The sequence below is a fragment of the Siphateles boraxobius genome, unplaced genomic scaffold (genome assembly GCF_051911475.1).
Source record: "Siphateles boraxobius isolate OS27281-9 unplaced genomic scaffold, OSU_SipBor_1 65, whole genome shotgun sequence".
In the NCBI taxonomy this organism is placed as follows: Eukaryota; Metazoa; Chordata; class Actinopteri; order Cypriniformes; family Leuciscidae; genus Siphateles; species Siphateles boraxobius.
Window position 1 is genome coordinate 10,475,406 of NW_027509192.1, and position 26,688 is coordinate 10,502,093.

A 26,688-nucleotide genomic window follows, 5' to 3' on the forward strand; every position below is an offset into this window, starting at 1 on the left:
GTGTGTTCACTGTGGGACAGGAGAGATGAAGACAGGGATACACTTATACTTCACTGTCATAAATACATATCAATAAGAGACCTTTACTTAAACACATTCATAAAATTAATAAATAACTTTATAGCCATGACTGAAATAGAACAAATAAAGCTAATGTAAAGACAGAAGAGAGATCACCAAAATTAACGTTAACGAGGTGTGTGAACTCGCAAAGTAGGATGTCAGGCTCTGTAATTTGCTCTGGCCCCCTTCCTGTTCGCCGGAGTGATGAGATACTTAGTAGACTGTGCTCACTCAATGGCTGGCTGTCTAAGTGGTGTCCACAAAATAATATAAAATTCATAGAAAATTGGAAAAGTTTTTGGGGCAAACCTGACACACTCTTGCAGTTTGAATCTAGATTAAAAACACACCTCTTCAACCTGGCATACATATAGAACACTATACATTCCTATTATTCAAATCAGTTAAATGATTATTAGGCTGCATAAATTAGGTCAGCCGGAACCGGGAACACTTCCTATAACAACTGATGTACTCGCTACATCATAAAAAGAATGGCATCTACGCTAATTTGAGTCTTTCTGTTTGTTCCGTGGTTTACTGTAATCAGCCGGATCAGGGCCGTATCCAGATCAGATGGTGGACCTGCACCTAGACACGAACAAAACGCATGATGTAATCTGCCGTATCCGGGCCGTATCCAGATCATATGGTGGATCTGCACCTAGACACGACCACAACGCATCCCTGAAGTGTCAGCAGAGATTGTGTCAACTAGACTCTCCCCTGTGATGGCCTCATCGACACGACAGCCATCGGCACTGATCCTCAACAAACTCATCCCCATACGCGCGTGATGACTCCGATCTTCAACCAGATGAACAGACTGCATAATATAATGTTCCTATCCAATCTGACTTCTGACCTGTAACGCTGCCTGAATAATAATCATACACTGTTCGTTCGTTGGCCAGAGGAGAACTGGCCCCCGACTGAGCCTGGGTTCTCCCAAGGTTTTTTTCCTCCATTCTGTCACCTGATGGAGTTGGTTCCTTGCCACTGTCTTCTTTCTTCGCCTTTGTCACCATTGGCTTTTGGCTTGCTAAATTTAATTTTATATTTAACAATATTTTTACAACATTATTTTCCTGTTATCTCTTTAAAGCTGCTTTGAAACAATCTGCATTGTAAAAAGCGCTATATAAATAAAGGTGACTTGACTTGACAGACGCCCTGGCTGCGAGAGACAACAGGTGAATGTGTGTAATGTGTGTATTGTGTCTGACCTCAGTGTGTTACCCTACTGTCCACCACAGTGACCCTCATTATATGTGTGTGTATATTAGTGTTGTCACAATATTGGAATTTCTAACTTTGATACGATACCTTGAAAAATATTGATATTCAATACCATTTTCAACAATGCCATATATACCACCATACAGATAATTTGTTATTATTATCTTTTTGTTTTTTTTAATAATTTGGGTAATTTTGTTGTAATAGCTTTCACACAGAAAGGGGAGGCTTTTTTGTGTGTAGTTGAACTAGATTTACAAACAAAAAAAGACCAGTAAACAGTCAGTAATAAAATAAGAACAAATAAACAAATAGCAAAAAATAAAGAGGCAAATGAAATAAACATGGCTTTAAGTTTTTCAGGTGGGTCCTACAGTAGTATTCAGGTATGAAATACTACTCAAATGAAAGTAATCAAATGTAAAATAACACTGGGGATAGTCTTCATTGTAAAAATGAAATACGGATTAATGCTTACAATTAAAGTCACAAACGTTATTCAGTCAAGAGCAGAGTAACTTTCTCTGTTTTTTTGTGTCTTTGATTAACTTGAATAACACTTTAAGAGCTTACGTGCGGATCAAACAAACATGCCTTTTCTCTCAAATACTGTATTACATTCCAAAAATGACCTTTGAGTATTGAAAATGTTTTACCTAAATACTCAGCAAGATATGGCATGTTGACTTTATTTTGTTTGTATCTGACCGTTTAAGCACAATAAGCCACGAAAAAGAAGTACATTTTGTACTCGTGAGCAGTTTCAGAAGCGGCTTTATGCGAGCGCCACTTATATAATAGTATAATATTTTATTTTCTATTATTGATTATTGATATTATTGATCTTTTTATTATTATTAGATGTATTCCAAGCTTTGGCAATAAAGAAGTTTTGAATTGAATTGACCGCCAGACACAGACAGACAGACAGATAGATAAACTGATATACAGACAGACATTACAAGCAACAACATTACAAAAGCATTGTGTACACATTTGCTAGAATAGCTGCATTTGTGACGTTGTTCCTGGACCTGAAGACCTAAAATATGAAAAAAAAATTCAGTTCATGTTTAAGCTCTACCACGTTCCTTGCAGTTCTCTGCAACGCTTCTCATCTAGGTGTGTTTAGAGCCCACCCTCGTTTCAGTGACTGGCACAGAGAACAACAGAGAACAGCTCACTCTGATCCTCACAGAAGACGGATGCTGCTGACAATCATCTGCTCTCATATGAGTTACGACTGGATGACGAAGGACGTTTGAGTGCCGAAATAAGGTATTAGGTATTTTATGTTTTATAACTTACACAGGTTGGCTGTGTTTAAGGAGTGCATTTGTTCTCAAAAAGCACATGTTGTCATGTGCTTTAAATGTTATATTATTTACACAATTTATGAATATATGTTGAATTTCTGCTTCCTTTTATATATATTTTTTCTATTTCATAATTATTTTACTGTTTAAAATTAAGTAAAAGTCTTTGATAGGCTGTTCAGTGGCAGGTTTTATTGCGTATACACTTTAACATGCTATTAAGGCATGTTATCACAAAACTGTATTTTTTCGGGGGGAGAATAACAGTGAAAATGCTGATATTTCATAAATTGCTATGCATTTCATAAGTGTTTTAGAGTGTGACTACCAATGTGAAAAACGTACCCCTACATAAATTCGTTATTGGGGAATGTCACAAAATGTCAATGTGGGTTAAATGAACTGTAGTTTTTGCCTAGGCAACAATGGTGGAAATATTTGCATTTTTGTAGCCAATACTTTAAAGCACTGTAAAACGAACTTTCAAAAACAAACCCACCCTGGGTAAAATTCACTGAAACAAGTAACAAGTGTGACAACTAGCCCTACACTATAAAACAAATATGTAAAGAATTTCAGAAGCAAAACACATAAACTTACACACACTAACCAATCTGAGGTACAAATTTTATCACCAGTGCTAAGATTGCTGTTCTTTGTCACAGCGCTGAGATATTTCCCACATGGCTGTCCTGTATGACCCAGACTTTCTAACAAGAACTTGTGGCACAAGCTAGAAAGGTGAGAATGGCTGACTGAAGTCAGTACGATCTTAAGATAAATAAAGAATAAATATTTATGTTTTCACAGTTTAATACCTTCCATCTTGATAGTTTGCTCTGTCCTCTTTTTTTTTTTTGTCAGCAACATCTGAGAAGTGAGCGAACGTGACAGCACATCAGTACTATTAGTCTCACTTAAAACAGCAGACAAATACCAAGTGCTTCGAATCGTTAATATGTTGATCCATATTCACATTATTCATATTAGATTAGGTCATAATGTCATTTGTCCTTCAAAGAGAATATGCAGCACAGACCACCTCAAATCCTTGCCTTTACTCTTCATCCTGAGAGTGATGGCGACCAGACCCCACAATATCTACTTTTAACAAACAGGATAACCGACTGAAGGCCATTAACTTTTAAGCACAGAAGTAAAAACAAAACATCACTCAGTCATTTTAAATCTATTCAAACTTTATTAACAGAGTACATATTTGCCCAGTAGCTCACCTATATGAACAACATATACTTATGCATTAATTACATAGCTCCGCCCATTATGACTTCACAAAGAGTTACTTAATTAGCAGCAATTGGTAAGGCATGGAGACCTTATAGCAACACAATAACAACCAATCAGAACACCTTCCAGAACAACCAAGAAACTGAGTAGTAACACACTAACCACCCCAAACCCATAGCAAGCACCTAGCAATGCTCAAACAACTGCACAACAACACACTAATGACCCAAATGATGACCACAACTATTCAGAACACCCTGGCAACGCAAAATACCATGGTAGCAATGCTAAAAATCACTCAGAACATCTTAGAAACTTCATAGTGCCATTTCAGTAACCACAGTCACATGCTCAAAACCAACCACACAATAGAGACCACCCCAGCAAAGCCCTTGCCACTATACAAAAAACCCAGCAACTGAATTATTTATAACATGCTAAAAACACTATAGGAGAACACCTCAGAAAACTTTAGCAACCACATAGCAACACCACAGCAACCTCATAGTGACATACCAAAAACTAGGGCTGGTCATTGACACAAATTTTACGATTTGGTTTGAATTCGATTCAATTCAACAAATATCCCTCAATGGTGTAAACTGAATCCCAGTTACATCACTAGGCTATAATATTAAATGTTAAAAATAAATAATGTGTAGGCTACTTGCATTTAAATTACAAATAAGGAAGTTTTAATAATGATAACAAGGTTCTAATGAGAATTTTTAATGACATAATTATGCTTAATACTTGGCTGCCTATGTGAGATATTGTTAAAGATGTTTTATTGACGTCTTGCATGAGACATGATACATTTCTGTAAGTTGTACTGTATCTTTCAACATACCTTTAGAAGTTTTATTCATGTTTATTTCGTGCTGTAACTAGTAGTAAAGAGGAAGAGACGATTGGTTCATGTGCTCACTTGATCTGACCAACAGCGATCTGTCGCGTCACATTAAAGAGCACCAAAACGGTATAGGCTATTCATTGTTTGAATTTCGGAATAGAATTGACATAATTTGAAAGAGACTTTGTTTCTTTGTTTTGAGAAGTAATCGCAAAGCATATTGAGATTTCTTGAATGGGAGGTGCTACAAGCTTTGTTCATACATCAACTGAAAACAACATTGATTCTTTGGATTTAAGAATACATATCGGTTCTTCAAAATGAGAATGGATTAAAATCGAGAAATAAATGTTTTCCCCAGCCCTACCAAAAACACACCAAAACACCCAGCAACCACACAATAATATGCTAAGACAACCCGGCCAGAACTCACTAACAACCCTCTTAACCGCTTAAGCAACCATATAGCCAATGCTTTAATAACACAATGGCACCATTTTCTTCAAAAAATGTAAAATCTAGTTGTTTAAAATGCAGTTTTTGGTACTGTTCCAAACTGAAGCGTGAAGTTCAGTACATGCTGTTCTGCTAAAGGTAATAAGCTTATTGCCCCTCAGAGGCCTTTCTGGCTACAGTAAATAAGACATGTGCTATCAGAGTCCTTCCTTCCATCCAGCTACATTAAAATATCTGAGATAATATCACAGTTCGTCATGTTTTCCCTTCTGTATTATCAAGCCCATCAATGTGATGCTTCTCTCTTTTGCCTTACTGGAAATCTGGCAGCATAAACAATACAGATGAGCTCTCTGTTTGAGAATTATGTTTGGCAAACAGACTCAATCCGCAAAGATACACACTAGTTCTCTCTCCACATGCTACTAGATGTGATATCATGAACATTAAAGATAGGAGTGGTCTTTTGCACAGGGCTTTTGTGCATTGTGCATTGTAAAGAAAGCATTAAAGGGTTAGTTCACCCAAAAATGAAAATTATCTTAGAAAATCCCATAATTTTCTCACCCTCAAGCCATCCTAGGTGTTCATGACTTTCTTACTCCAAACAAACAAAATCTGAGTTATATTAAAACAATATCCTGGCTCTTCCAAGCCTTATAATGGGAGTGAATAGTAACTGAGATTTTGAAGCCAAAACAGTGCATCCATCCATCCATCATAAAAGTAATCCACATGGCTCCAGGGGTTAATAAAGGCATCAGTCAGAGGTCACTCTGACCAACTTATAAAGTTATAAATATGGACATTTTTCTTACAAAAGCCCATCGCTTCTCTTCAGAAGGCCTTTATTAACCCCTGGAGCCATGTGGATTACTTTTATGATCGATGGATGTGTTTTTTTTTGTGCTTCAAAATCTCAGTTACTATTCACTCCCATTATAAAGTTTGGAAGAGCCAGGATATTTTTTTAAATATAACTCAGATTGTGTTCGGCTGAAAGAAGAAAGTCATATACACCTAGGATGGCTTGAGGGTGAGAAAATTATGGGATCATTTTCTTTTTAGGTGAACTAACCTTTTAACAATTTATTGTATTTTTTAATATATTAAAATATGTGTAGTAAAAACCAATGTTAATGAAAACAAAATGAATGAAATGAAAAAGTAAATGAAAAAAAGCTGAAATAAAAAAAACCCAATATAGTAATTAGAAAAGCTTGAACCAAACTCAGATACATATTTATGACTCCAAAAGTAACTGTGATAAAAGTTGCCAGGGTATTGAGTGGTTTTATCCCATTTCTGAGGTGCTCTAAATGCATTTTATCCCAATGCTATGTAGTTGCTCCAGTCTTTCGGGCCATCCTCAGGTAAAAGCACATCAGTTAATATTGGTAATTTTACACCTTTTTTCCTACCCTTAGGTTCTGATGTGGATGTCCTGTGACAAGGAAAGATGGATACTTCCAACTTAACTCTTTCTCCAAACCCCAGCCATGCTAACAAGACTAACTTTTTCCTAAACAGTCCATTCACACAAGTCGAGCTTGTTCTCGTCATTCTCGGACTGAGCACTTTAAGCCTGATCACAATCATTGGCAACGTGCTGGTCATGCTCTCTATCAAGGTCAACAGGAACCTCCAGACGGTCAACAACTATTTCCTGTTCAGTCTAGCATGTGCCGACCTGTTCATTGGTGTTTTCTCAATGAACCTCTACACCGTGTACATTGTGACTGGCCACTGGCCTTTAGGAGCTTTGGTCTGTGACCTCTGGTTGGCTCTGGACTACGTGATGAGCAACGCCTCTGTTATGAACCTCCTCATTATCAGCTTCGACCGATATTTCTGCGTCACCAAACCTCTCAGCTACCCGGTCAAAAGGACCCACAAGATGGCAGGCATGATGATCGCAGCAGCTTGGATCCTGTCGTTCATTCTCTGGGCTCCAGCCATCCTGTTCTGGCAGTTCATCACGGGCAGCCGGACGGTTCCTGAAGGCGAGTGCTACATCCAGTTTTTCTCCAATGCTACGGTCACCTTCGGCACCGCCATCGCTGCCTTCTACCTGCCGGTCGTCACTATGACCGTACTGTACTGGCAGATCTCTAAAGCCAGCCGCAGTCGTGTCCGATGCAGAGACAATCGGAGAATTACTAGAGTCAGTAATGATGGAGGCCAGGCTGGACCCACAACTGAAAGCAATAAGGAGAGGAAGTCAATCCAAGGAGGAGAGGAAATGATTCCACGCAGACAGAGTGCTTCAGATGCCACTACAGGTTCGTATTAGTTTTTTCTTCCAATGAACACAATGGGAGATTTTTTTGGAGAATGTTCACACTGCACTTTATACAATGTACATATTGAGAACGGGGGCCCGAGCTCCGAAAAAGACAAAAGAGAAGCATAAAAATAGTCTATACGAGGAGTTTCCAAACCTTTTGATGAAGTGTTATTGTCTAAAGGGTTAATTCACCCCAAATGTTCTGTCATTAACCTCTCACCCTCATGTCGTTCCAAACCTGAAAGACTTTTGTTCATGTTCGTAACACAAATGAAGATATTTTAATGAAATCTGAGAGATTTCCGTCCCTCATAAATTTATAGCAAAATATATCATATCATAAAACTAATTCATATGCATTGAGCGGTTTAGAAAAAATTTTCTGAAGAGACTTGATCGCTTTATATGATGAACAGATTGAATTTAGGCTTATCATTAAGTCAACATGTTTTTGCAAATAAAATAATTTTTTTTATTTGTCAAATAACATTAAATTGAGTTAATAAAACACATCTGCTTATTTCGAAAGTGTTTTAGATATATATACCTACAGAATTTTTTTTTTTAGTTTATATATATAAATATAAATAAATAAATATATATATATATATATATATATATATATATATACAGTACCTGTGAAAACATTCATATTTTTTTTTTTGAAAGAAGTCTTTTATTCTCACCAAGGCTGTATTTATTTAATTAAAAATACTGTAAACATTTTCTATTTTCTAAATCTGTTTCTATTTTAATATATTTTAAAATGTAATTTATTCCTGTGTTTTCAAAGCTGAATTTTCAGCATCATTACTCCAGTCTTCAGTGTCTCATGATCCCTCAGAAAGTATTCTAATATGATGATTTGCTGCTCAAGAAACATTTCTTATTATCATCAAAAGTTGCGATGCTTAATATTTTTGTGGAAATGGTGATTTTTCAAGGATTCTTTGATGAATAGAAAGTTCAATGAACAGCATTTATTAAAGCATTTATCTTAAAATCTTTTGTAATATTATGTGTTCACTGACACTATTGATCAATTGAATGCATCCGATCCTTGATGAAATATATATATGTGTGTGTGTTTGCATGCATTTCTTTCTTTTTTATTGTATTGAGTAATCTCTAATATCTTATGATATCTGACAGTAATATTAGTAAATGTGTTGGAAATAATCAATCTTAACAATAAAACATTAACTAATTATCTAATCTAAAAAAAAATGTTTTGTTCACTCAAATTTTATATATATAAGTGCACTTATATCGTAAGCAGCTTTATGTGAGAAAAAAGAAAAAGCAATTGAATCTGCTGAGACATATGAACTAGTTTTATGGTCTTTTTTGGAGCTTGGCAGCAGACCGTATTCAGTCAAACACAAGTATGGTTTTTCCCTCCAGTTATCTGAACCAAATATAGTTCAATCTTGTCATCATCTAAGATCTCACTGAAAATATATTGTACCCACCTGCAGGAGAAGAGCGGGAGAGTGAGAATGACTCTATATCTGGAAGTGTGGTCGCTTCTTCACACCAGCGGGACGAGGAGGCCGTATCTATAAGCACTAACGGTGACATTAGAAGCCGTCAGACCCAATCAGCTCTGCTGACCACAGGAAGTTGGGTCAGATTCACCTGCTTCAGAACAACATCCCAAAAGGACCCGCAAGACAACTATAAACCCAACAACGGAGGTCAGGACATGACCAACGGGAAGGAAAGGCTGAGTCTGGTGTCGCAGAAGATTCTCATGCCACGGTCTCAGAAGAGGAAGAGTTTATCCTCGCGGGAGAAGAAGGTAACAAGGACCATTATGGCCATTCTGGTGGCGTTTGCAGTCACATGGACTCCCTACAATGTCATGGTACTCATCAACACTTTTTGCTCTGCCTGTGTTCCAAACACAATGTGGACTTTTGGCTACTGGCTCTGCTACATAAACAGTACGGTTAACCCCGCTTGCTATGCCCTTTGCAATGTCACCTTCAAGAACACCTTCAAACAGCTGCTGACATGCAAGTACAGGAATATTCATGCCAGCAGAAAACAATGAGACAGAGAATATCTGCTGGTGTGGATAGACCTTATTCACTGCAAAGCCATCTTTGATTCAGGCTGTGAGGCATATTTCTTCAGTGGGTTTCAGTGAGTTTTTGGATTGTTTTGCGAATGAAACTGAAATGAAAAAAGATCTTTCCAAGAAATTTCAGTAGACAAAAAAACTGACAACATGAGCTGTGGAAAATGATAAGTGATTTAGGGGCTTTATACAGGTTTTTACAGTGGATCCCACTAAAAACACAGCAAGTCTATCCCTCACAGCCTCACTTTCAGACCTGTCATGGCGCTGCTCTGAATAAGGTCTATTCATGGGTTTGAAAAAATACCAGGCTAGGCCAAACTGTTGAAACATTCAAATGTTATTTTAGCTGCTAAATTATTATAAGGACTATGGAAAAGAAGTGAACAGTTCAATAGTGTTGTATTTCTTGCATTATTAAGTCGTTATTAAGCATTATCAGTATTTTGATGCATTAAATTCAAAATCAAAAGTAATCAATTCACCTTTTGTAATGTAAATGTAGCCTAAAACTATTTGTAAAATTATATTTATATATATATGTGTGTGTGTATAAATATATTTATAATGTTGTAAATATGTGTATATATGCATAACATTTATATGTTATAAATGTAATATATATATATATGTATATATAAATAATAGTTCTCTACATATCAATGATTTAATTTTCCTGTCATTTAAGCTGATAATGGTGTTTCATTATTATATTAGTATTTTAGGATTCACCATCTTTTGACTACTAAATCTCTTTTACAGCTATTTGTCATTACAATTTTTAAAGAAATACTTTAAAAAGCATTTTATAGAAATTTGAATTTCTAGCTGGTGCAATATTCTACGTTTGTAAAATTGGACTTACTGTGATAATTCTGTGCTTGCATGTATGTGATTATGTAGAAATAAGCATTTTTACTTGCAATTAAATGTACATACACCTTCAATATATTATTTTATGTGTATATACATGCACTTTTTAGATGTTTATTAATCTGTGTGGTGGGAAAAATAAAAAGTGTGGAATTATGGAAAAATCGAATGCAAAACAAATGTAATGAGTGTTGTAGAACATGATGAAATATAAAAATAATAACAGGAAAACAATTTAGTTAAAAACAATTTTAGCTTTAATCATTTATAGGAAAATAAACAGACATCTTGTAGGTCTTTAACAAGCAAACTGGCCTCTTTTTTTTTTTTTAAACAAAGTTTAAATTGCATATGTTTCATTTTACCAGGGAGGAATCACATAAAACGAACAAGCAAGTTTTCCGTCCTTGTCCACACACATGGTAAACTTTTTTTCTCTCTCCATTTGCTGGTATTTCAGGATAAATACTTAAAGGCAGTGACAAAATGCGTTTGTCAGTGGAAATGATAATAAAAGACATTTTACCTCAATTTGAGGCTCTAAAACAAAGTACAGAAAAACAAAGGCATTCAAGGGAACCATCATAATTCAGTCTATACCATTAGGAAGGCTGTTCAGTGTTTTATTGCTGATTCAATTTGAACTACATCAAGCCCCTTTTCCAAACAGGCTTAGTAACAAAGTACATGGTGCGACTGAATAATATAATACACGTCTCTAGAAAAACAAGACATCACTGGCGACACTGAGGTAGCGTAAACGTTACGAGGCGTAGCAGGGCAGGATCTCAGAGGCGTCTCCTAAACCCTTGACCTCGGTCATTTGCCAAAGTCCCAAGTTCAACACCTTAAGGCAGGGCAGCTGCGTGATTCTCTCTAGTCCCCTTTTGGTTATTTTGGTACAGCCGTACAGGTCGATCCCGGTCAGCTGCGTCAGATGATCCGCAATGAGCTCGAGGCCCTTGTCCGTGATTCGGACGCACTGGCCGATGTTCAACGTCTTCAGTTCGTGCATCTGCCGGACCATCCTGTTGATCCCGTCGTCGCTGATGTGACACGAGCAAAGCGACAGGGATTTGAGCTGGTACAGGCCCTGCGCGATGTAAGCCAGGCTCTGGTCGCCCACTTTGTCGCAAAACGACACGTCCAGCCCGTACAGCCTCAAAGCGCCCATGGAAAGATGCATGATGCCTGTATCGCTGATGTTATCGCAGGAGCGCAAGTTAAGTGTCCAGAGTTGGGTCATGTGTGAAAGGTGGATCATGCCGGCGTCGGAAATTCCGCCGCAGAAGCTTAAGTTCAGGACTTTCAGCTTGTTGAGGCCCTTGGAAATGTGCTTGAGTGACAGATCAGTGAGTTTCTGACAGTCCTGCAAGGTTAGATGCTCCAAACTCAAGCATCCCTCCGCGGCGCTGCGCGTCATGCCGGCCAGGTGCCCGATGCCCACGTCCGAAACGTGCCGGCAGCTTCTCAAGTTCAGGCTTTTGAGGTTATGAAGGCCCCAAGCGATGAGCAACAACCCCGTGTTGGTGATGTTACTACACCCACCGAGATCCAACAGTTCTAAGTTCTTTAGATACTGTGCAATCCTGCCCAAGCTGGAATCGGTGATCTGTTTGCAAAGGCTGAGGTTGAGGATCCTCAATGAGGGGATGTCCTGCACGAAAGCATGACCGAGGCCGTTATCTGTTAGGTTGTAGCATCCACTCAAGTTAAGGCTCTCGATGTTGGGCATGCCCTGAATAACATAGCTGAGGCTGCGTCTCAGGCTGAGGATCTGGACTTTCTTGATCCCTCTGGTTTGGAGGCTGGGGAAGAGTGATGGGTTTGCTCTTCTCAGATGGAGTTTGGCTTCAACTCCCCTCCAGACTGATTTGTGGTACGAGGCGTCTCTCCATGCCGTGCACACTTGCGCGACTCTGCCTTTGCCTTTAACGTCCAGGTAGTTGAAAATCATCGCTAAGATCTCCGGGAAAAGGCTCGAGATGTGGATCTCCATTTCTAAGAGCAGCTCGTTAGCTTAGCGAAGTTAGTATTCTGTAATTCTGCCGGCGAGGACCGCATGTAAAACAAAATACCGGGAGAAATGTCAGAACGAAGTAAACGTACAACAAAAATAAAAAACGACCGCGCTTTGTTGCATTTAAAACTTGGTGTGAGATTCATTCGCTTGGAATAGCCAGCTTACGTCGGAGTAGACGCTGTATTTGCACCGCCAGGTCTTAGTAACGGCTGTTTCCAGATCGCGACACATGTTTAGTAAACATAAATGTAAATCCATGAAAAAGCTAGCCGAAAATACTTTGAAAAACGAAACGTTTATGGTTGGAGAAAACCAACGATTTCGCATGAATACAAACCAGCCATTTGACGAAAACTATGGAGTCCGGTTTCCGGTAGCCTTTGTCTTCATCCTTTCAGAACGGGGAGGTTGACTATTCTCCGGACTGTTTTTATTGTATGAAAAACACCATAAGTTTATGTTCAAAATGTCTGAAGCGTATATGAAAATAATATTTTTATTTAAAAACATATAAGGCATTGCATTTTCTCAAATTAATTCAAATTGTGTTTATTTAAAACGACAACAACACCCCCATTCGTGATGGGATGTCCGACTCGTTTCACCGAATCGATTCTTTTGAGCAGTTTCAAAGAATTGGTTCACAAAACTGATAGAAGCTTTACGTCAAGGCGCAAATACTTCCGTACGGAATCCTTTTAAAATGCGCGTATTGTCAGACATTTTACATTTATGAAACATAAAAATCACATTTTGAATTCATTTTTATTCATAAAACCAGACATTCAGCTAAAAAAAAAACGATACAAAATAATTTACGTCTCGTAGTTTAAAAGGTTATGGCACATTTAGAAGATATAATCAAAAAATCTGTTTTGTGTGAGAAAAAAATCTGTCTCATATCTTATATTTAGGTACTAAAGTAACTTTGATTCAAATCCTCGTTTCACTCAAAATGCTTATTTGAGCTCGTAGGCAATCTGTTTTCTGCTAATTGGGATTTCAACGGGTCTCGGTTCAGTGAATTGGCGAGTTGTTGGTTTATGAAGCGTTTCAACCATAGACTGTAAAAAATGGTTTCAACTTATTGAAAAGATTCGGTTCAAAAGAACGATTCATTCACGAATTAAATCTTGCTTCCGGCTCAACGTTACCGGACGTAAACAAATACAAGCTCCAGTTATCTAGTTTTCCACGCTTATTTCCTATGCAAACCTGCTCATCTTAACGAAAGAGTAATTAAAGTAAATTATAACAAAATCTAGAAAGACAAACAATGATATATGAGCCTGACCCGTATAAAATCGAGCCATATTATTGTACTTTGAAACAGTCATAAACATGAAGCATAAACGTATTTTACTACAAATTCAGTCTTGTTGAGGTTGCCCACAGCAGCACACATGAAAGCTGATAACAAATTCAGTATGAAACAAAGCACAGACTTCAGAAATGACAGTGCAAGGTATTAAAGTACCACTGTAAACCTTTTAAAATTCTAAAAATGTTCCTTGTGTAAAAATCTATGCTCAATTTCTTTCTATAAAACTACAGAGAAATCGATCAATTTATAACCTAAGTCAAAAAGGTTCCATACATAAGAGAAACAAAAATAACAACAAAAAAATAACAACTCTTTACCTTATTATTTTTCATATATTCTATTCTAGAATATACATTTATCCAATTATGCTTACGGCTATTTAACCGATTAAATTAACTAATCAATTCTAAAGAAATCAGACAATAGTCTTTTTAAATTAAGTAAATGTTATATAAAATTACCTTATAAAATAGCATATTATAGCCAATGAGACATTTTCTGTTTCAGTCTCATCTAACACCATTTTTTTCTGTATTTGTACTATTTTATCAACTAGCTAAAACGGAGTTTTTGTTAACACATTCAATTAGCAAACCCTGTTTGCTCTCTGGCAGCTCATAATCATCACATAAAATAGCAACAAGCTTGAGAACGTACAATGTTCTGCAATGTATTGTCATTAGCAATAGTTATTCTCACAAATTGAGAGATAAATTTAATTTTATACCATTAAGAGTGCAGGTTAGATTTGCAATGATTTATAAGCACTAAATGTAGTTTTTAAAAGCCCTATGACAATAAATAGTGCATGAGATCAAGAGTAACAGTAATGGAAGAGATTTCTACATTTAGTGATACTGTCACCTCATAACACAAAACGTTAAGTGAAGCTCACTTTAGGTGCAGTCACATTTTGGGAGCTAAAAAGGCCAATTGTCTATTATCAATAATGTAGAGATGGATTCCTATTGAAATGACTGGATTTTGCACCCGCCAAACAGCAGAAAATGTGACTGCAGCTTTAAACATAAAATGAGAGACAGTAAAATGCATATTAATTAAAATGGACACATTTCACGTATTATCAAAGAAAAACTATGAAGAAAAATTCACAGGTTTAGAAGATAATAAAAACAATTGCTTTAAATGAAGTCCTCTCCCATTTTTCCACAAAGCAGCCTTGGCTTTTGCGCAAACCTGGAAAAAATTCCAGTTAAAAAAATACATAACGTACAGAGCTACTTCACACAAGTTCACAGAAAAGTAGTAGTTTATAATCAATTATTTGAAATGGATTCTTCACAGCAATTCATTCCATCAGCTAGTTTTCCTGCTTGTTCCAAAAGAATCGGAGCGGCAATGGGAAAAGTCGATGAAGATTCCATCAGGATCCGATTCCAGTGAGTCCAGCCCCTGCATTACAATGGTCTCCGGACTGGAGGAGCAGCTCGGGGGTGACGGAAGGCCTTTGTCCACATTGGATGAAGCCACCTGGGCGTCCGGTGCGTGCAGACACCCCGCGGAGGAGTGGATGAAGACAGGCGGAGGAATTAGAGCGGGCTGTCCCGTGGCCCCTCGCACCACACCGGACAGGGTGAGCTCATGATCCAGTGAGAGTCTGGGGGTCGAGCTGGTCTCTATTCCCACAGACAGGGCCGAATAGCCCTGGTGCTCTATGCAGGAAGTGACATCGCATGCGGAGTGGCGCCGGATGCCCACGCTGCCCACAGAGCTCACTTCGGAGTCGTACTCGGCCACGGGGGTCAGCATGGGGATGTTGTAACTCTTAGAGCGCACTACCGGGTTAGTGGAGGGCAGGTCTGCAGACTTGGACCAGCAATACTGCAAACGCCTCTCTGGAAAGATTTTCAAGAAATTGGTAATGATGTACTGCTTTTTTACTGGAGTAGTACCGTTCTGACTTAATTAAAATATCAGTGGTTGAATCACATATGATCAGAGCAAAAGATTATGGGTGGAGAACATAATTGCAAGATCTTTAAAGGGACAGTTCACCTATTTATTAAATGCAAAATTGTATGCAAGTTTTTTCAAATTTATCAAATTTGATATTACGTTTTCAATATGCTTTTGCTGTAATTCATGAGATTAATCACAATAATTTTATTCTACTGACAGCCCTAATTTTTAACAGTAATATAAATATAGAAAAACATGTATTTCTGTATTCTTTTTATGGAGTTTCTCCTAGCCACTGTTACCTATTTACAAATAATTGAATTAAAAATATTTATCTTAGGTTTATACAATTAACCGTATTCTATCAGTGTGTAGAAAAAAGAAACAAATACAAAGTAAATACTTTCCAGATATTATTTTGAATTTAACAAATGATATCAAGCTTAATATTTTGAGCTTAATCTCACACCGTGTAAAGGAGTCGTACTAAATTCATCCACCTTTTTACCTAACATATTTTTTTTAATCTCTAAATATAATGATTTATCATACTTTTTCTGTATTTCCATGATAACATACAAACATTTATTTTTTCCATAATTTTCAACAATGTTTCTTGAGCAGCAAATCAGCATATCAGAATGATTTCTGAATGATCATGTGACACTGAGAACTGAAGTAATGATGCTGAAAATTCAGCTTTGCATCACAGGAATAAATTACATTTTTAAACATTCAAATGGAAAATAGTTATTTAAATTTTTTTTAAATCACTGTATTTTAGATTTTAAAAAATAATAAATGCAGACTTGGTAAGCATAAGAGACTTTCAAAAACATTAAAAATTCTTACTGAACCCAAACACTTGAACAGTGGTGTATTTTTTTCCCTATATACTGCTGCCTTTTTATATTGTGTGAACTATCCAGTGAAGTTCTTTACTTCAGAAAGAAACCAGACTTAATGTCGTGTCTGTAATGCTCTCTCACCAATCACACATGAGCAGTGAGATGCGCCACACTCATGTGAACACAGTCCCTGCGTGCTGAGGTACGGAGACACCACCTTCTGAATCAGAGACTCCAGCTTCAGGTATTCATCACTCACACCTTTGGATTCATGAACCCCCTGTAAGACGTGAAGATGACACATTTAGGAGTTTCACTTTGACTGTCCCTTTTACAGACGTTCTAGTTGAGACACACAAGGCTTATGATTAATGTCTCGCTCTATATGACACAATCGCTCACAACATCACAAATGACCTGTCTTGAAGTCACTATGATATCATTTCTGGGTGCAGCTCATGACGGGATGTCTGGAACCTTCACGTTATCTGAGAGGATTGTGAAAAGGTAGTGCTTGCAGTTAATGTGTACCTGTAACACCAAAAGCATCTGGACGATGGAGGGAGGGACACGGGCTCGTGGTCTGGATAGAGCCTCCTCTAGCTTGACGTTAAGGGTGATGGTGTTTCGAAAGTGCAGCAGGGCCAGCTGACGCACCGACGGCTCCTTCCCCTGAACATGAACACACACACAGATTCACACACCACTGCTGTATCTGATGTCTGACAAGCTTTTTCGCTGAATGACTGGACAGTACCTGTACTGGGTGGAAGATGGCTTGAAGCATATTGAGAACATCGCAAAAGAAAAAGTCCCATGTCTCAGCCAAAGAGTCCAATAACTTCTGACCTATTTTCAGCAAGACGAGAAACAGATTGTGTTGTTTGTGTACCAAGTGAAATGCTGTGTAATGTTGCAATTCTGTACATGTGTTTTGTGTTGTTAAAATGGGATGGTATACCTTCATAAAACCTTATTTTGTCCCGCAAAATGACCATGCCTTTTGTTAAAAGTTGATTCTTATAATGAGGGAAAAAGGGAGGAAATAGTTTATTTAAAAAAAAAAAAAAGAGTTTATATTAGAACAAACACATCTCTGGAAAAACTGATTTTTTAAAACATTTTCTCACCTGGAGGTATTCAGTAAAGAACGAGCCCAGCTCTGTTTTCAATAGCTGCCTGATAAAAAATATATAATATCGTAAACAAGTTAACAAATGTTTCATGAGAGACATGCATAGAAAATAATCAGAATCACAACCAAACCTAATAGTAAAACAATGCAGGTGCATTACAGTAATGAAAATGAGGGGTGTTCTTATTTATGACATATAGAATATTATTACAAATCCAATGCAAAATAATAATAATGGTACAAAAATTAAGCTTAGTTTTCTTTATAATGATAACCAAGAATTCGGTTTAGAATGACTCAGGGTTTACTATTTCAAGTGTAAAAAGCCCTTTTATGTAAAATATATATTTTTTTATTTTTTATTCTTGATTTTGGGGTGAAATATGATGTGGGTATGTTTTCCTTATTTGGGATGCTATTGCTTTAAAAAATGTCTTGTAATAGTTACATAATAGCGGACTGAGGCTCTGCGTCCTCTCACAACTGTTCTGTGCTGATAATGTGAAGCCTCAGATCACAGCTGACAGTGTGTTAAAGTCTACATTTCACACACTGCTAACAGTTACCATTATAGCTAAATAAATAATTCACAAAAATGTATAAAAAGGAACAAAAGATCAGTATGCTGTTACAAAACATTCAATGTTGTTTTGCCTCACCTCACGCCTTCATTAAGCGTATAGAGTTCATTGTCTGCCAGTCCTTTCTTTTGAAATACAGCAATAACTGCGTTGTGAATGCTGCAACAAATAGCACAGACGTGAAATTACATCTCAGTTTATGACACTTATGGACATGTGCTGGGCACAAAACACGCACTAACCTGTTCCATGTGGCATTAGGGCCTGATCCTCTCTCCTCCAATGAAGCCTTTTCATTTTTCCCCAGCTGACTCAGATTTGGAGAACTCACCAACTTTAAGCGGTACAGAGTCCTCATGGTTAAAAACACACTACAGTTAGTTCAGAACCACAACAACAAGTGAGAGAAGGGGAGGAGCTAGAAAGATGCAGCTAGAGACGTGGAAGGGGAGGAAACTACTGTTTTGCTGTTGAGAAATCAATTTCCTTCCTCCTAACATTACATTCCTATCCTTTTCTTCAGTCTCTCTCTGTCACACACACACACACACACACACACACACACACACACACACACACACACACACACACACACACACACACACACACACAGACACACACACACACACACACACACACACAAACCAATCTTGTTTAATAGTTATGCAACACAAAAACTCCTTTCTTTCACACTCGCAGTGTGAGGTTTTAAAATACTTCAAATCATGAGGTTTGTTGAGGTGAGTGGTATTACTTTTCTAAGCACTGAAACGTATTATTTGTGCCAAGATGATGATAAAAAATAGACTATATATTTTGTATATAATATATCTTATAGAATATATTTATTTTTTATATTATTATTATTTTATATTAATATTACCATATTATTCCGATATTTATATATGTATAATTAAAAATTAAAAATAGGATAATAATGTCCTATTTTGTATAATAAAATATAGATTATATTCCAAATTATATATGTTATACATCCAAATTTGGTGAAAACGACAAATAGTCGACGAGGATTTCCAAAAAGTTTTTTGTAAAAAAGAAAATCAAAATGGCAGACAGGAAGTTTGGCTGCCTATGGCAGAATTGGTATCTATGTTCTCTGCATGGTCTAGGAGTATGAAAAAGTAGATTTTTTAAGAAGGACAAAATGGTAGACAGGAATTACAGCCGACTATGGAAAAATTGGTATCTATGTTCTAGGTATGACTCAGAGAATCAATCAAATAAAATGGGCAAAACTAATCAAAAGCCATTCGAATTTTTTCATTTAGTTTTAATTTTGTTATAATTGTTGACCACAAGGTGGCGCTGCCCTAAAACCTTGTGAGTACCTTCAGGGCATTGTGCCGAAGACTCATACCAAGTTTTGTAACGATACGCCAATGCCTTCGTAAAATATAGCAGGGCTCTCAAGTTTTATCAAAAGTTTAGAGTGAGATTTAGGGGAGGAGCCACCCAAATATTTGCAGCAGCGGTCCCTCGACCCAACCAAATTCGCTTAAATTTTTGCTAGCAGTTCAATTTTGCCTATTGTTCATAATTGACCAGCACAAATGGAAATTATAACAATTGTTAAATCTGATAAAAAGACATTCATCCAAATAAAATAAATAGTTATATTTAAAAAATACAAATTTATTGAAAAATAAAAATAAATTTGACCCCAAACAAGCCAGCTGAACATCAGTGCTCAATGTACATAACATTGTGTCATAACAACTTGCCCTGAGCATGTATGTCAAGACCCAAACCGGTCACCTTTACAGGGGTCATCGGATGCCCATTTTCCACAAGTTGGTATGATTCTTTTGGGTCTTCATGTAAAGTTTGTAACATACTTTGGTTAAAATTTCTCAATGGTTGTGTAAAACAACACCCTTTTTTACCTCTTATAAAACAGCTCTGTTCACAGTGACCCGTTTCGGTGCATGTCTCTTTAAATCAGGGGTGTCAAACTCAATTCCTGGAGGGCCACAGCCCTGCAGAGTTTAGTTCCAATCAGCTCCAACACACATACCTGTAGTTTTTAAATAAGCCTGAAGGACTTGATTAGCTGGATCAGGTGTGTTTAATTAGAGTTGAAGCTAAACTCTGCAGGGCTGTGGCCCTCCAGGAACTGAGTTTGACACCCCTGCTTTAAATGATAATGAGCAACAACTTTTTGGCTTTTTGAGGATAAAAATACGTGAATGGATTTTTTTCATTGCATGGTGATTATGTCCACACACTGCAAAGACACATTTATTTGCAAATTCCATATAAAAGTGTATTTTGCATCCGATGACCCCTTTAAAAGCAGTTGGAGAGTTTTTGAATGCATCAAAAATAATTTAGCACGGATTTGGCTATACTCCTCATCATCAGCTCTCACTGTCTTTGATCACAGGCAAGAGATATCGTCCAGGAGTCGTAAAATCAAAATGCAAAAAAAAATAAAAAAATAAATGAAGATGTCCGCAAACCGCATTCATCAGATCTTGCTCTTTCAACTTCCACTCCGTGTGTGCGCGTGTCTAGTAACGAACGAGCTTGCAGCGGGAACACATAATTTACCCGGAAACAACTAATTCAAATTTCTGATTGGCTGGTAGCTAGCATTTAACCCTTTCGCACGTACGATCACACCGGTGTGATCAGTCTTGGCTGGTCCCTGGAGCGTACGATCACACCGGTGTGATTAGAACGGTCAGTGCATCACGTGATCAACTGCTAAATTCAAACGTGCTTTCGCACGTTGACTGGTGCTGAGCCAGAAAAGGACGGACTCAGTGCTGTCATATATCACAACTATTGAGTGTTTTCAACCACATAATGTTTATTTTAGGTTTCAGACACTTAAAGTACTAGCAAAACAATGATTTTGAGTTTGTAAAATACACACTGATGTCTATGGAAGCGGCAATAATAATCCTTTCCATTATAATAAGACAACACTTTTATTCATATCAGATACACATTGTGTAAGTAGCTTTACATTTTATCCTATTCTTCTCCCAGTTCACCGGCCACTTACTTTCATGTATTTCGTGAGAAGTGGAGGAATTGACATGTTGTAAATCCAACAGATCCGATTCTCTGAACTGTGAAACAAACTTAACATGGCGCCGCCCATTGCGCATACAGCTCAACTAACGCGATCGTTATAAAGGTGTTTAAACAACAAAACACATCCACTAGCACATATTTGGCAATCGGAATATCAGTGTTTCATGCTATAGCTAATACATTTGTGTATATTTTTAATAATAAAGGAAAAATTACATAAAAGCAGATCATCATTCATTCAGCGCTGTGTTGTGGTTGCGCTGTGTCACGTGACAAGCAATGACGCGTCACCATGGAAACATTAAAGTGACAAGTTCTAAATAACGGTCTCCTTGAAAAACTCACGCTGGGGGGTCAGTTAGAATATTTTAAACTTACGTGTGAAAGGGTTAACTCTGTATAACTCGAGACAGATGCTATAAACTCGGCAGAGAATTTCCCTCCGTTTGCCTTCCGTCCATTAATTGTATAGCGAGACAAGTTCCCTTACTCCTCAGCGTGAGAAATACACGGTGTGGCGTATGAGCGTGTGAACGGGTTGAAATGCGTGTGTCTCAAGCCCAATGCGTGAGACTTGAGAGCCCTGAATATAGGATTTTACGACAAAATTCAAAATGGCCGACACCCAAAACGGCCAAATTGAAATCGTCCAACTCGGCATGGGGTACCAAATTGAAAGAGTGCAGTACACTGCACTGCATACTCAAGTCATGCTTACGATTATAGATACCAAGTTTCGTTGCGGAGATACAGCCTCATGTCCATTTTTTCATGTCCATCCGAGTACTTGATGCCAAAGTTTGCATGCTATTCAAGAACTGTTTGACAAATCAACTTGAATTCAGAAAATCATTTCTAGAAGTTTGAAAAAGTAGATTTTTCGGAAAATTAAAAAATAAAAGTCGAATAAATAAATAATCATATTTTCCTAATATAAAATTTTAATAAAATATTATTATTATTATGTATTTATATAAGAACCAATTACAATTACAAAATACAAACTATGATTTTCATATCATGTACATTATTTGCTGCCGTTTTGACTGTTCTCTATTGACTTTAGCCTGGAAAATGTAATCCATTTCCCACTGGTCCTGACTGAACTCATTGAACTTACATTAATATCGGTCTGGTTCCTGGAACTGAGTAATCTATATTATGTCATGTCTCCTGTGGCATCATACTGATGCTAAATAAATGTACACAAAATGGGTCCCTCAGCATAGTAAATTGATGAATGTCACACATTGTGAGACTTGCTTTAAATATGGCTCATTTCGGGTATAAGTAACAAGGGAAAACACAGGAATCATAAACAAATAACAGGATATGAGTATGTATAGCAGGATGTGAGTGTGTTAATAGTTCCGTTCACAACATCACTTGTACCTCCTGAATGGATGACTGCTCCCATCCATGTGAAGATGGTGTGGCAGAGCAAACAGGGCAGAGAAGCTGAACGTAGATGATCTAGGGACGGGTCGATCAATGTGGGCTCCGCTCAAGTTCTCCAGCATTGTTATCGAAAGGCTGTCAGATCCTCCTTTCATTCAGAACATCTCTGGTCCTTCAACACAAGAGAATGAAGAAATAAACAAAATGAGAGAGGGTTGTGGTGTTTGCTACTACTTACATCTTTAAAGGGATAGTTCTGTTCTGTTATCATTTACTCTCCCTCATGTTGTTCCAAATATGTATTATTTGCTTTATTTTCTTCTGAAGAACACAAAATAATTTCTATTGTGTACTGGTCGCTCTTTTCCAAGAAATTACAATTAACTGAAACTTCCAAAAGGATGCAAAAAAAAAACCAAACATGAATCATAAACTAGGTTCATACAACTTGGCGCCATATTCCGCCATATTCCTCTTGATTACAATTGCTTTGTGTTAAAAACAGACTGAAATTTAAGCAGTTATTCACTGAAATTCTTTCCCTTCAGTGAGCTGTTAACTGCAACTGAGTCAAACTCTAGAATCAGATCAGTCAGATTCATGAAAAAAAGATCATTAGTTCAATAACAGGCATCACTATCTAATGTTCATGAGAGAACTAGCCATGCCTGATTCAGTGGCTGTGTCCCAATTCAGAGGCTGCATCCTTCAAAGGACTCGGATTTCAAAAGCCACGCCTTCGAATGCAGTGAAGGAGGACTGTTATTGTCACCTAGCAACAGTGACAGCTGCCGTCGACGACCGCAAAACAGGGTTCACAAACTCTCTAAATTTGTTCACCAAGGTCCATTTCTGTATATAATAGAGTATAAACTAGGCTATATATGATCACATTTTAGTAAGATATAAGTCAACAATTAAACCGCTTTAAAGTTTTTAATTTTATTTTTACATTTGTATCAATAGATATTTGAGTAAGTTGAACCCCAATAATACTTAAGTTTAAAGTGTAATTGGACAATTTATCTAAAAAAAATACTGTCGTCACATGCGCGCAATAAATATTGGGTAGCCAAGACCACGAAGGATTCATCTGTTGTATCCTTCATTTCTCGGGAAACGAAGGAAGAAAGACACATCTGAAGGAGCCTTCGAATTGACCCTTCGCTAAGCCACGCCCGAAAACCGCCACTGGCCAATCGTGTCTTAGCAACCGTAACTAGGCGCGGGAGGTCTGGCAAGCTTTCGAGCGAGGGAAACATGACGAAGCGTTGTGCGTATGGATTGTGCAAATCTGATACCCGGTATCCTAAAAGTTTGGACGGGGGAGTGTAATTTTTTTCCTTCCTGGAAATGTAAAAGCCAAGGGGAGAAATGATGTGCGTGGATCAAGCAGTGTTGGAGACCCAATTCACAACTAAATGTCGACAGGATTAACAAAAACACATAGAGTATTGCTTGGAAGTTGGAAATAATTATCGTTCTTTGTTCATAATGCACGTTTTAACGTAAAATAAGACGTTTAAAGACAAGACGGAGGCTCACTGACATACTTTAAAATATATTGCAGCATTTTGTTAATCGACGGCCTACTACCCCTGACTGAGTAACTTTAACCCAATCCGATCGCGGCTCTCCCGGTGTTAGTGATATTCCACAAGATTTATGGATAAACTGTTTGATTTATAATTATTAGATTATTTTCACATTTCACTTACCCTGCTGTGCACGAACATAGCTGTCCCTCGATTTGTGTGTTTCCCATTTGAATGGTCAGTGTAGAGGCGCTGCTGCTGCGACTATAACGTTAGGCTTTAGCTTCAATTTTTATTAAATTATTCTCTAATCGGTTGCATATTATGTCGTGGATTTGTCTGACACCGGTGCATACACACTGTAATAGATGTGCTAGACGCGAAAGCTTGACAGGCGTTGCAACAGTAACTAAGGAGGGCGGGGCTTAGCGAAGGGTCAATTGGGACAGCCTTCCTCGCACAGCAGTGAAGCAATCGGCCTTTGAATGTGCTCTTCGAAGGATGCAGCCTCTGAATTGGGAAGCAGTTAAATAATCTTTATTTAGAATCGGATAGTTTTAACGAATCGGTTGATCCATCTGAATCTGTTCACGAATAGGACTGATCCGGTTCTCAAAATCATTTTTGAAGCTCCGGTCTCCATGCATTGTAAATGCAAAGAAAATAGCGGCTTAGTGACACATTTTTTAAAAATCGACATTTTGTGTTCTGCAGAAGAAATAAAGTAATAAAGATTATTGAAACGAGATGAGGGTAAATAAAAAAATATATTTTCAATTTTCGGTGAACTAGCCCCTTAAATTTCACAAATCCCAGATGCATGCATTTGGTAAACAGTCTAGAATAGATTATGAGGTCATGTTATAACCAATTCATATAAGACAGCTAAAGTAAAGACATAGCCTACTCTTTGTTAACCATTATTCTGCTGAAAATTTTGAAATGTCAGTTTTATTCTGTTCGGCTGTGTTAAATGGATCGATGTGCTTGTTTACGTTGTTCATGTCATTCTCCATGTGTTCCTCAGCAACACAATTCAACCCGCGCCCCCTACAGGATGATTGGGGAAGCGTCGCAAAAGAAAATAGGCTACTACAACAAAAGACTTCTTGCATCAGGCTGTCATCATTTGTTCAGGCGGCCGTAATAGCTTTTTATGAGCTCTTAAAAGAGACACACGCATCTCAACATCCTCGACCTAAATATGTGACTTTGCTTTATATGTTTCACTTTCCCTGAAGCATCATGTCAGTTTCCCTTTGTTCACTGAACGTGCCAGGACACGACACGAGCCACGATGTATTACAGGAGGAGTCCATTTCCCTTTCTAAAGTGCAGACAGGTAAAAGGGACGGTAAAACGTCGACGTCTGGGTAAACCCGAGAAGGCTATTTGAGAGGAAGAGCATCACTTCCCACCCTGGACTAACAGATATCGCTGTTAAAACTCGATACGAATCAAACAACTCAACTGACCGTGTTACAATGCATCAATTTCTATTGATTACATATTCCATCCGTAACTATAAGTTATTCATTTCGGGATTGACGCACTGGGTACTCAATGTACCTAATGGTGATCATGGCACTTTTGTTATTGACAAACAGCGCAACAATGCACCATTCATCCAGGATAAAACGCAATATAGCACAAAACACTCCACGCAAACAGTAGTGCAGTAACAATGTTTCAACTCACCGTCATGTGTTCCGCGTGCAAAGTGAATAAGAGCAGTCAGGGATATTTAAGTAACTTCAATGAGGACGGAAGCAATACATATGACGCTCTACACTTCTGGAGAAACTAATCCATAAATGCGGATGTGGGTTTATGCGGGGTTAATGGATCATTCCCGTGGCATCCCCAATACTCGCCCCTCCTATTCGCTTCCCGAGTTGCAGACTGTCTGACCAGACGGGAGTCCAGACTGGGCGCGTTCACGCCCGAGCTCGTGCGTACGCGCCATTGTGCGAAGGGTCGAGATATTCTTGAAACAAAGCGGAGAGACGTTACAATGTAACGTATAATTTTTAGGGTTGATATTCTAACATTGAATAAACATTAATAAAGGAAATTATATTCCCATTTCGCTTTAAGAGCTCAAATTAAGAGCTCAGCAGGAAGCCATAATACAATCCATATTTAATGCAATCAGTCACTGAGTGATGCTACCAGACTGCAATCTTTATTCGGATCCCTATTTTAGATTTAGGAAATCCCTGCTGAGTTGACGGTGACAGGGATATAATTTAGCACACCAGTGGTTTATCTTAAAGGGGCGGAGTGAATTTAAATAAATTGATTTTGAAAAATAAAATCTGCTATTGATACATGGCCAAACGGAAGGATACTTAGTAATAGTTTGCATCTGGATTTTTATTTTTATTTTTTAGAATTTGTATTTTAAAAATAAAAAAGAACAATAAGACTTATTATTATAGAG

The 26,688-nt window shown here is 37.6% G+C and overlaps 3 protein-coding genes across 3 annotated transcripts; 1 reads left to right on the forward strand and 2 right to left on the reverse strand.

Moving 5' to 3' along the window:
- Positions 1 to 6,634: 6,634 nt before the first annotated feature.
- On the forward strand, positions 6,635 to 9,518 carry chrm2b (cholinergic receptor, muscarinic 2b). Its single transcript, XM_077209912.1, has 2 exons — positions 6,635 to 7,457; positions 8,941 to 9,518. Exons 1-2 carry the CDS (start codon positions 6,635 to 6,637, stop codon positions 9,516 to 9,518), a joined length of 1,401 nt encoding a protein of 466 aa, XP_077066027.1.
- A 1,134-nt stretch (positions 9,519 to 10,652) lies between these two features.
- Positions 10,653 to 12,683, reverse strand: fbxl14a (F-box and leucine-rich repeat protein 14a). The gene is made up of 2 exons (XM_077210874.1): positions 12,607 to 12,683; positions 10,653 to 12,463 (listed from the first exon to the last, which is right to left on the reverse strand). Exon 2 carries the CDS (start codon positions 12,415 to 12,417, stop codon positions 11,182 to 11,184), a length of 1,236 nt encoding a protein of 411 aa, XP_077066989.1. The 5' UTR covers positions 12,418 to 12,463; positions 12,607 to 12,683; the 3' UTR covers positions 10,653 to 11,181.
- A 504-nt stretch (positions 12,684 to 13,187) lies between these two features.
- Positions 13,188 to 26,465, reverse strand: prr5a (proline rich 5a (renal)). Its single transcript, XM_077210873.1, has 10 exons — positions 25,944 to 26,465; positions 22,705 to 22,882; positions 18,492 to 18,602; positions 18,328 to 18,408; positions 17,664 to 17,712; positions 17,495 to 17,552; positions 17,291 to 17,382; positions 17,065 to 17,205; positions 16,675 to 16,813; positions 13,188 to 15,621 (listed from the first exon to the last, which is right to left on the reverse strand). The coding sequence occupies exons 2-10, from the start codon at positions 22,863 to 22,865 to the stop codon at positions 15,083 to 15,085; spliced, it is 1,371 nt and encodes a 456-aa protein (XP_077066988.1). The 5' UTR covers positions 22,866 to 22,882; positions 25,944 to 26,465; the 3' UTR covers positions 13,188 to 15,082.
- Between the last annotated feature and the right edge of the window lie 223 nt (positions 26,466 to 26,688).

Coding starts and splice junctions, on each gene's coding strand:
- chrm2b (XM_077209912.1), top strand. CDS start 6,635: ATGGATACTTCCAACTTAACTCTTTCTCCAAACCCCAGCCATGCTAAC. Junction 7,458..8,940: donor TGCTTCAGATGCCACTACAG/GTTCGTATTAGT, acceptor ACCCACCTGCAG/GAGAAGAGCGGGAGAGTGAG.
- fbxl14a (XM_077210874.1), bottom strand. CDS start 12,417: ATGGAGATCCACATCTCGAGCCTTTTCCCGGAGATCTTAGCGATGATT.
- prr5a (XM_077210873.1), bottom strand. CDS start 22,865: ATGAAAGGAGGATCTGACAGCCTTTCGATAACAATGCTGGAGAACTTG. Junction 17,713..18,327: donor ACGCTTAATGAAGGCGTGAG/GTGAGGCAAAAC, acceptor ATTTTTTATCAG/GCAGCTATTGAAAACAGAGC. Junction 15,622..16,674: donor TCACTGCTCATGTGTGATTG/GTGAGAGAGCAT, acceptor AAATCTTTCCAG/AGAGGCGTTTGCAGTATTGC.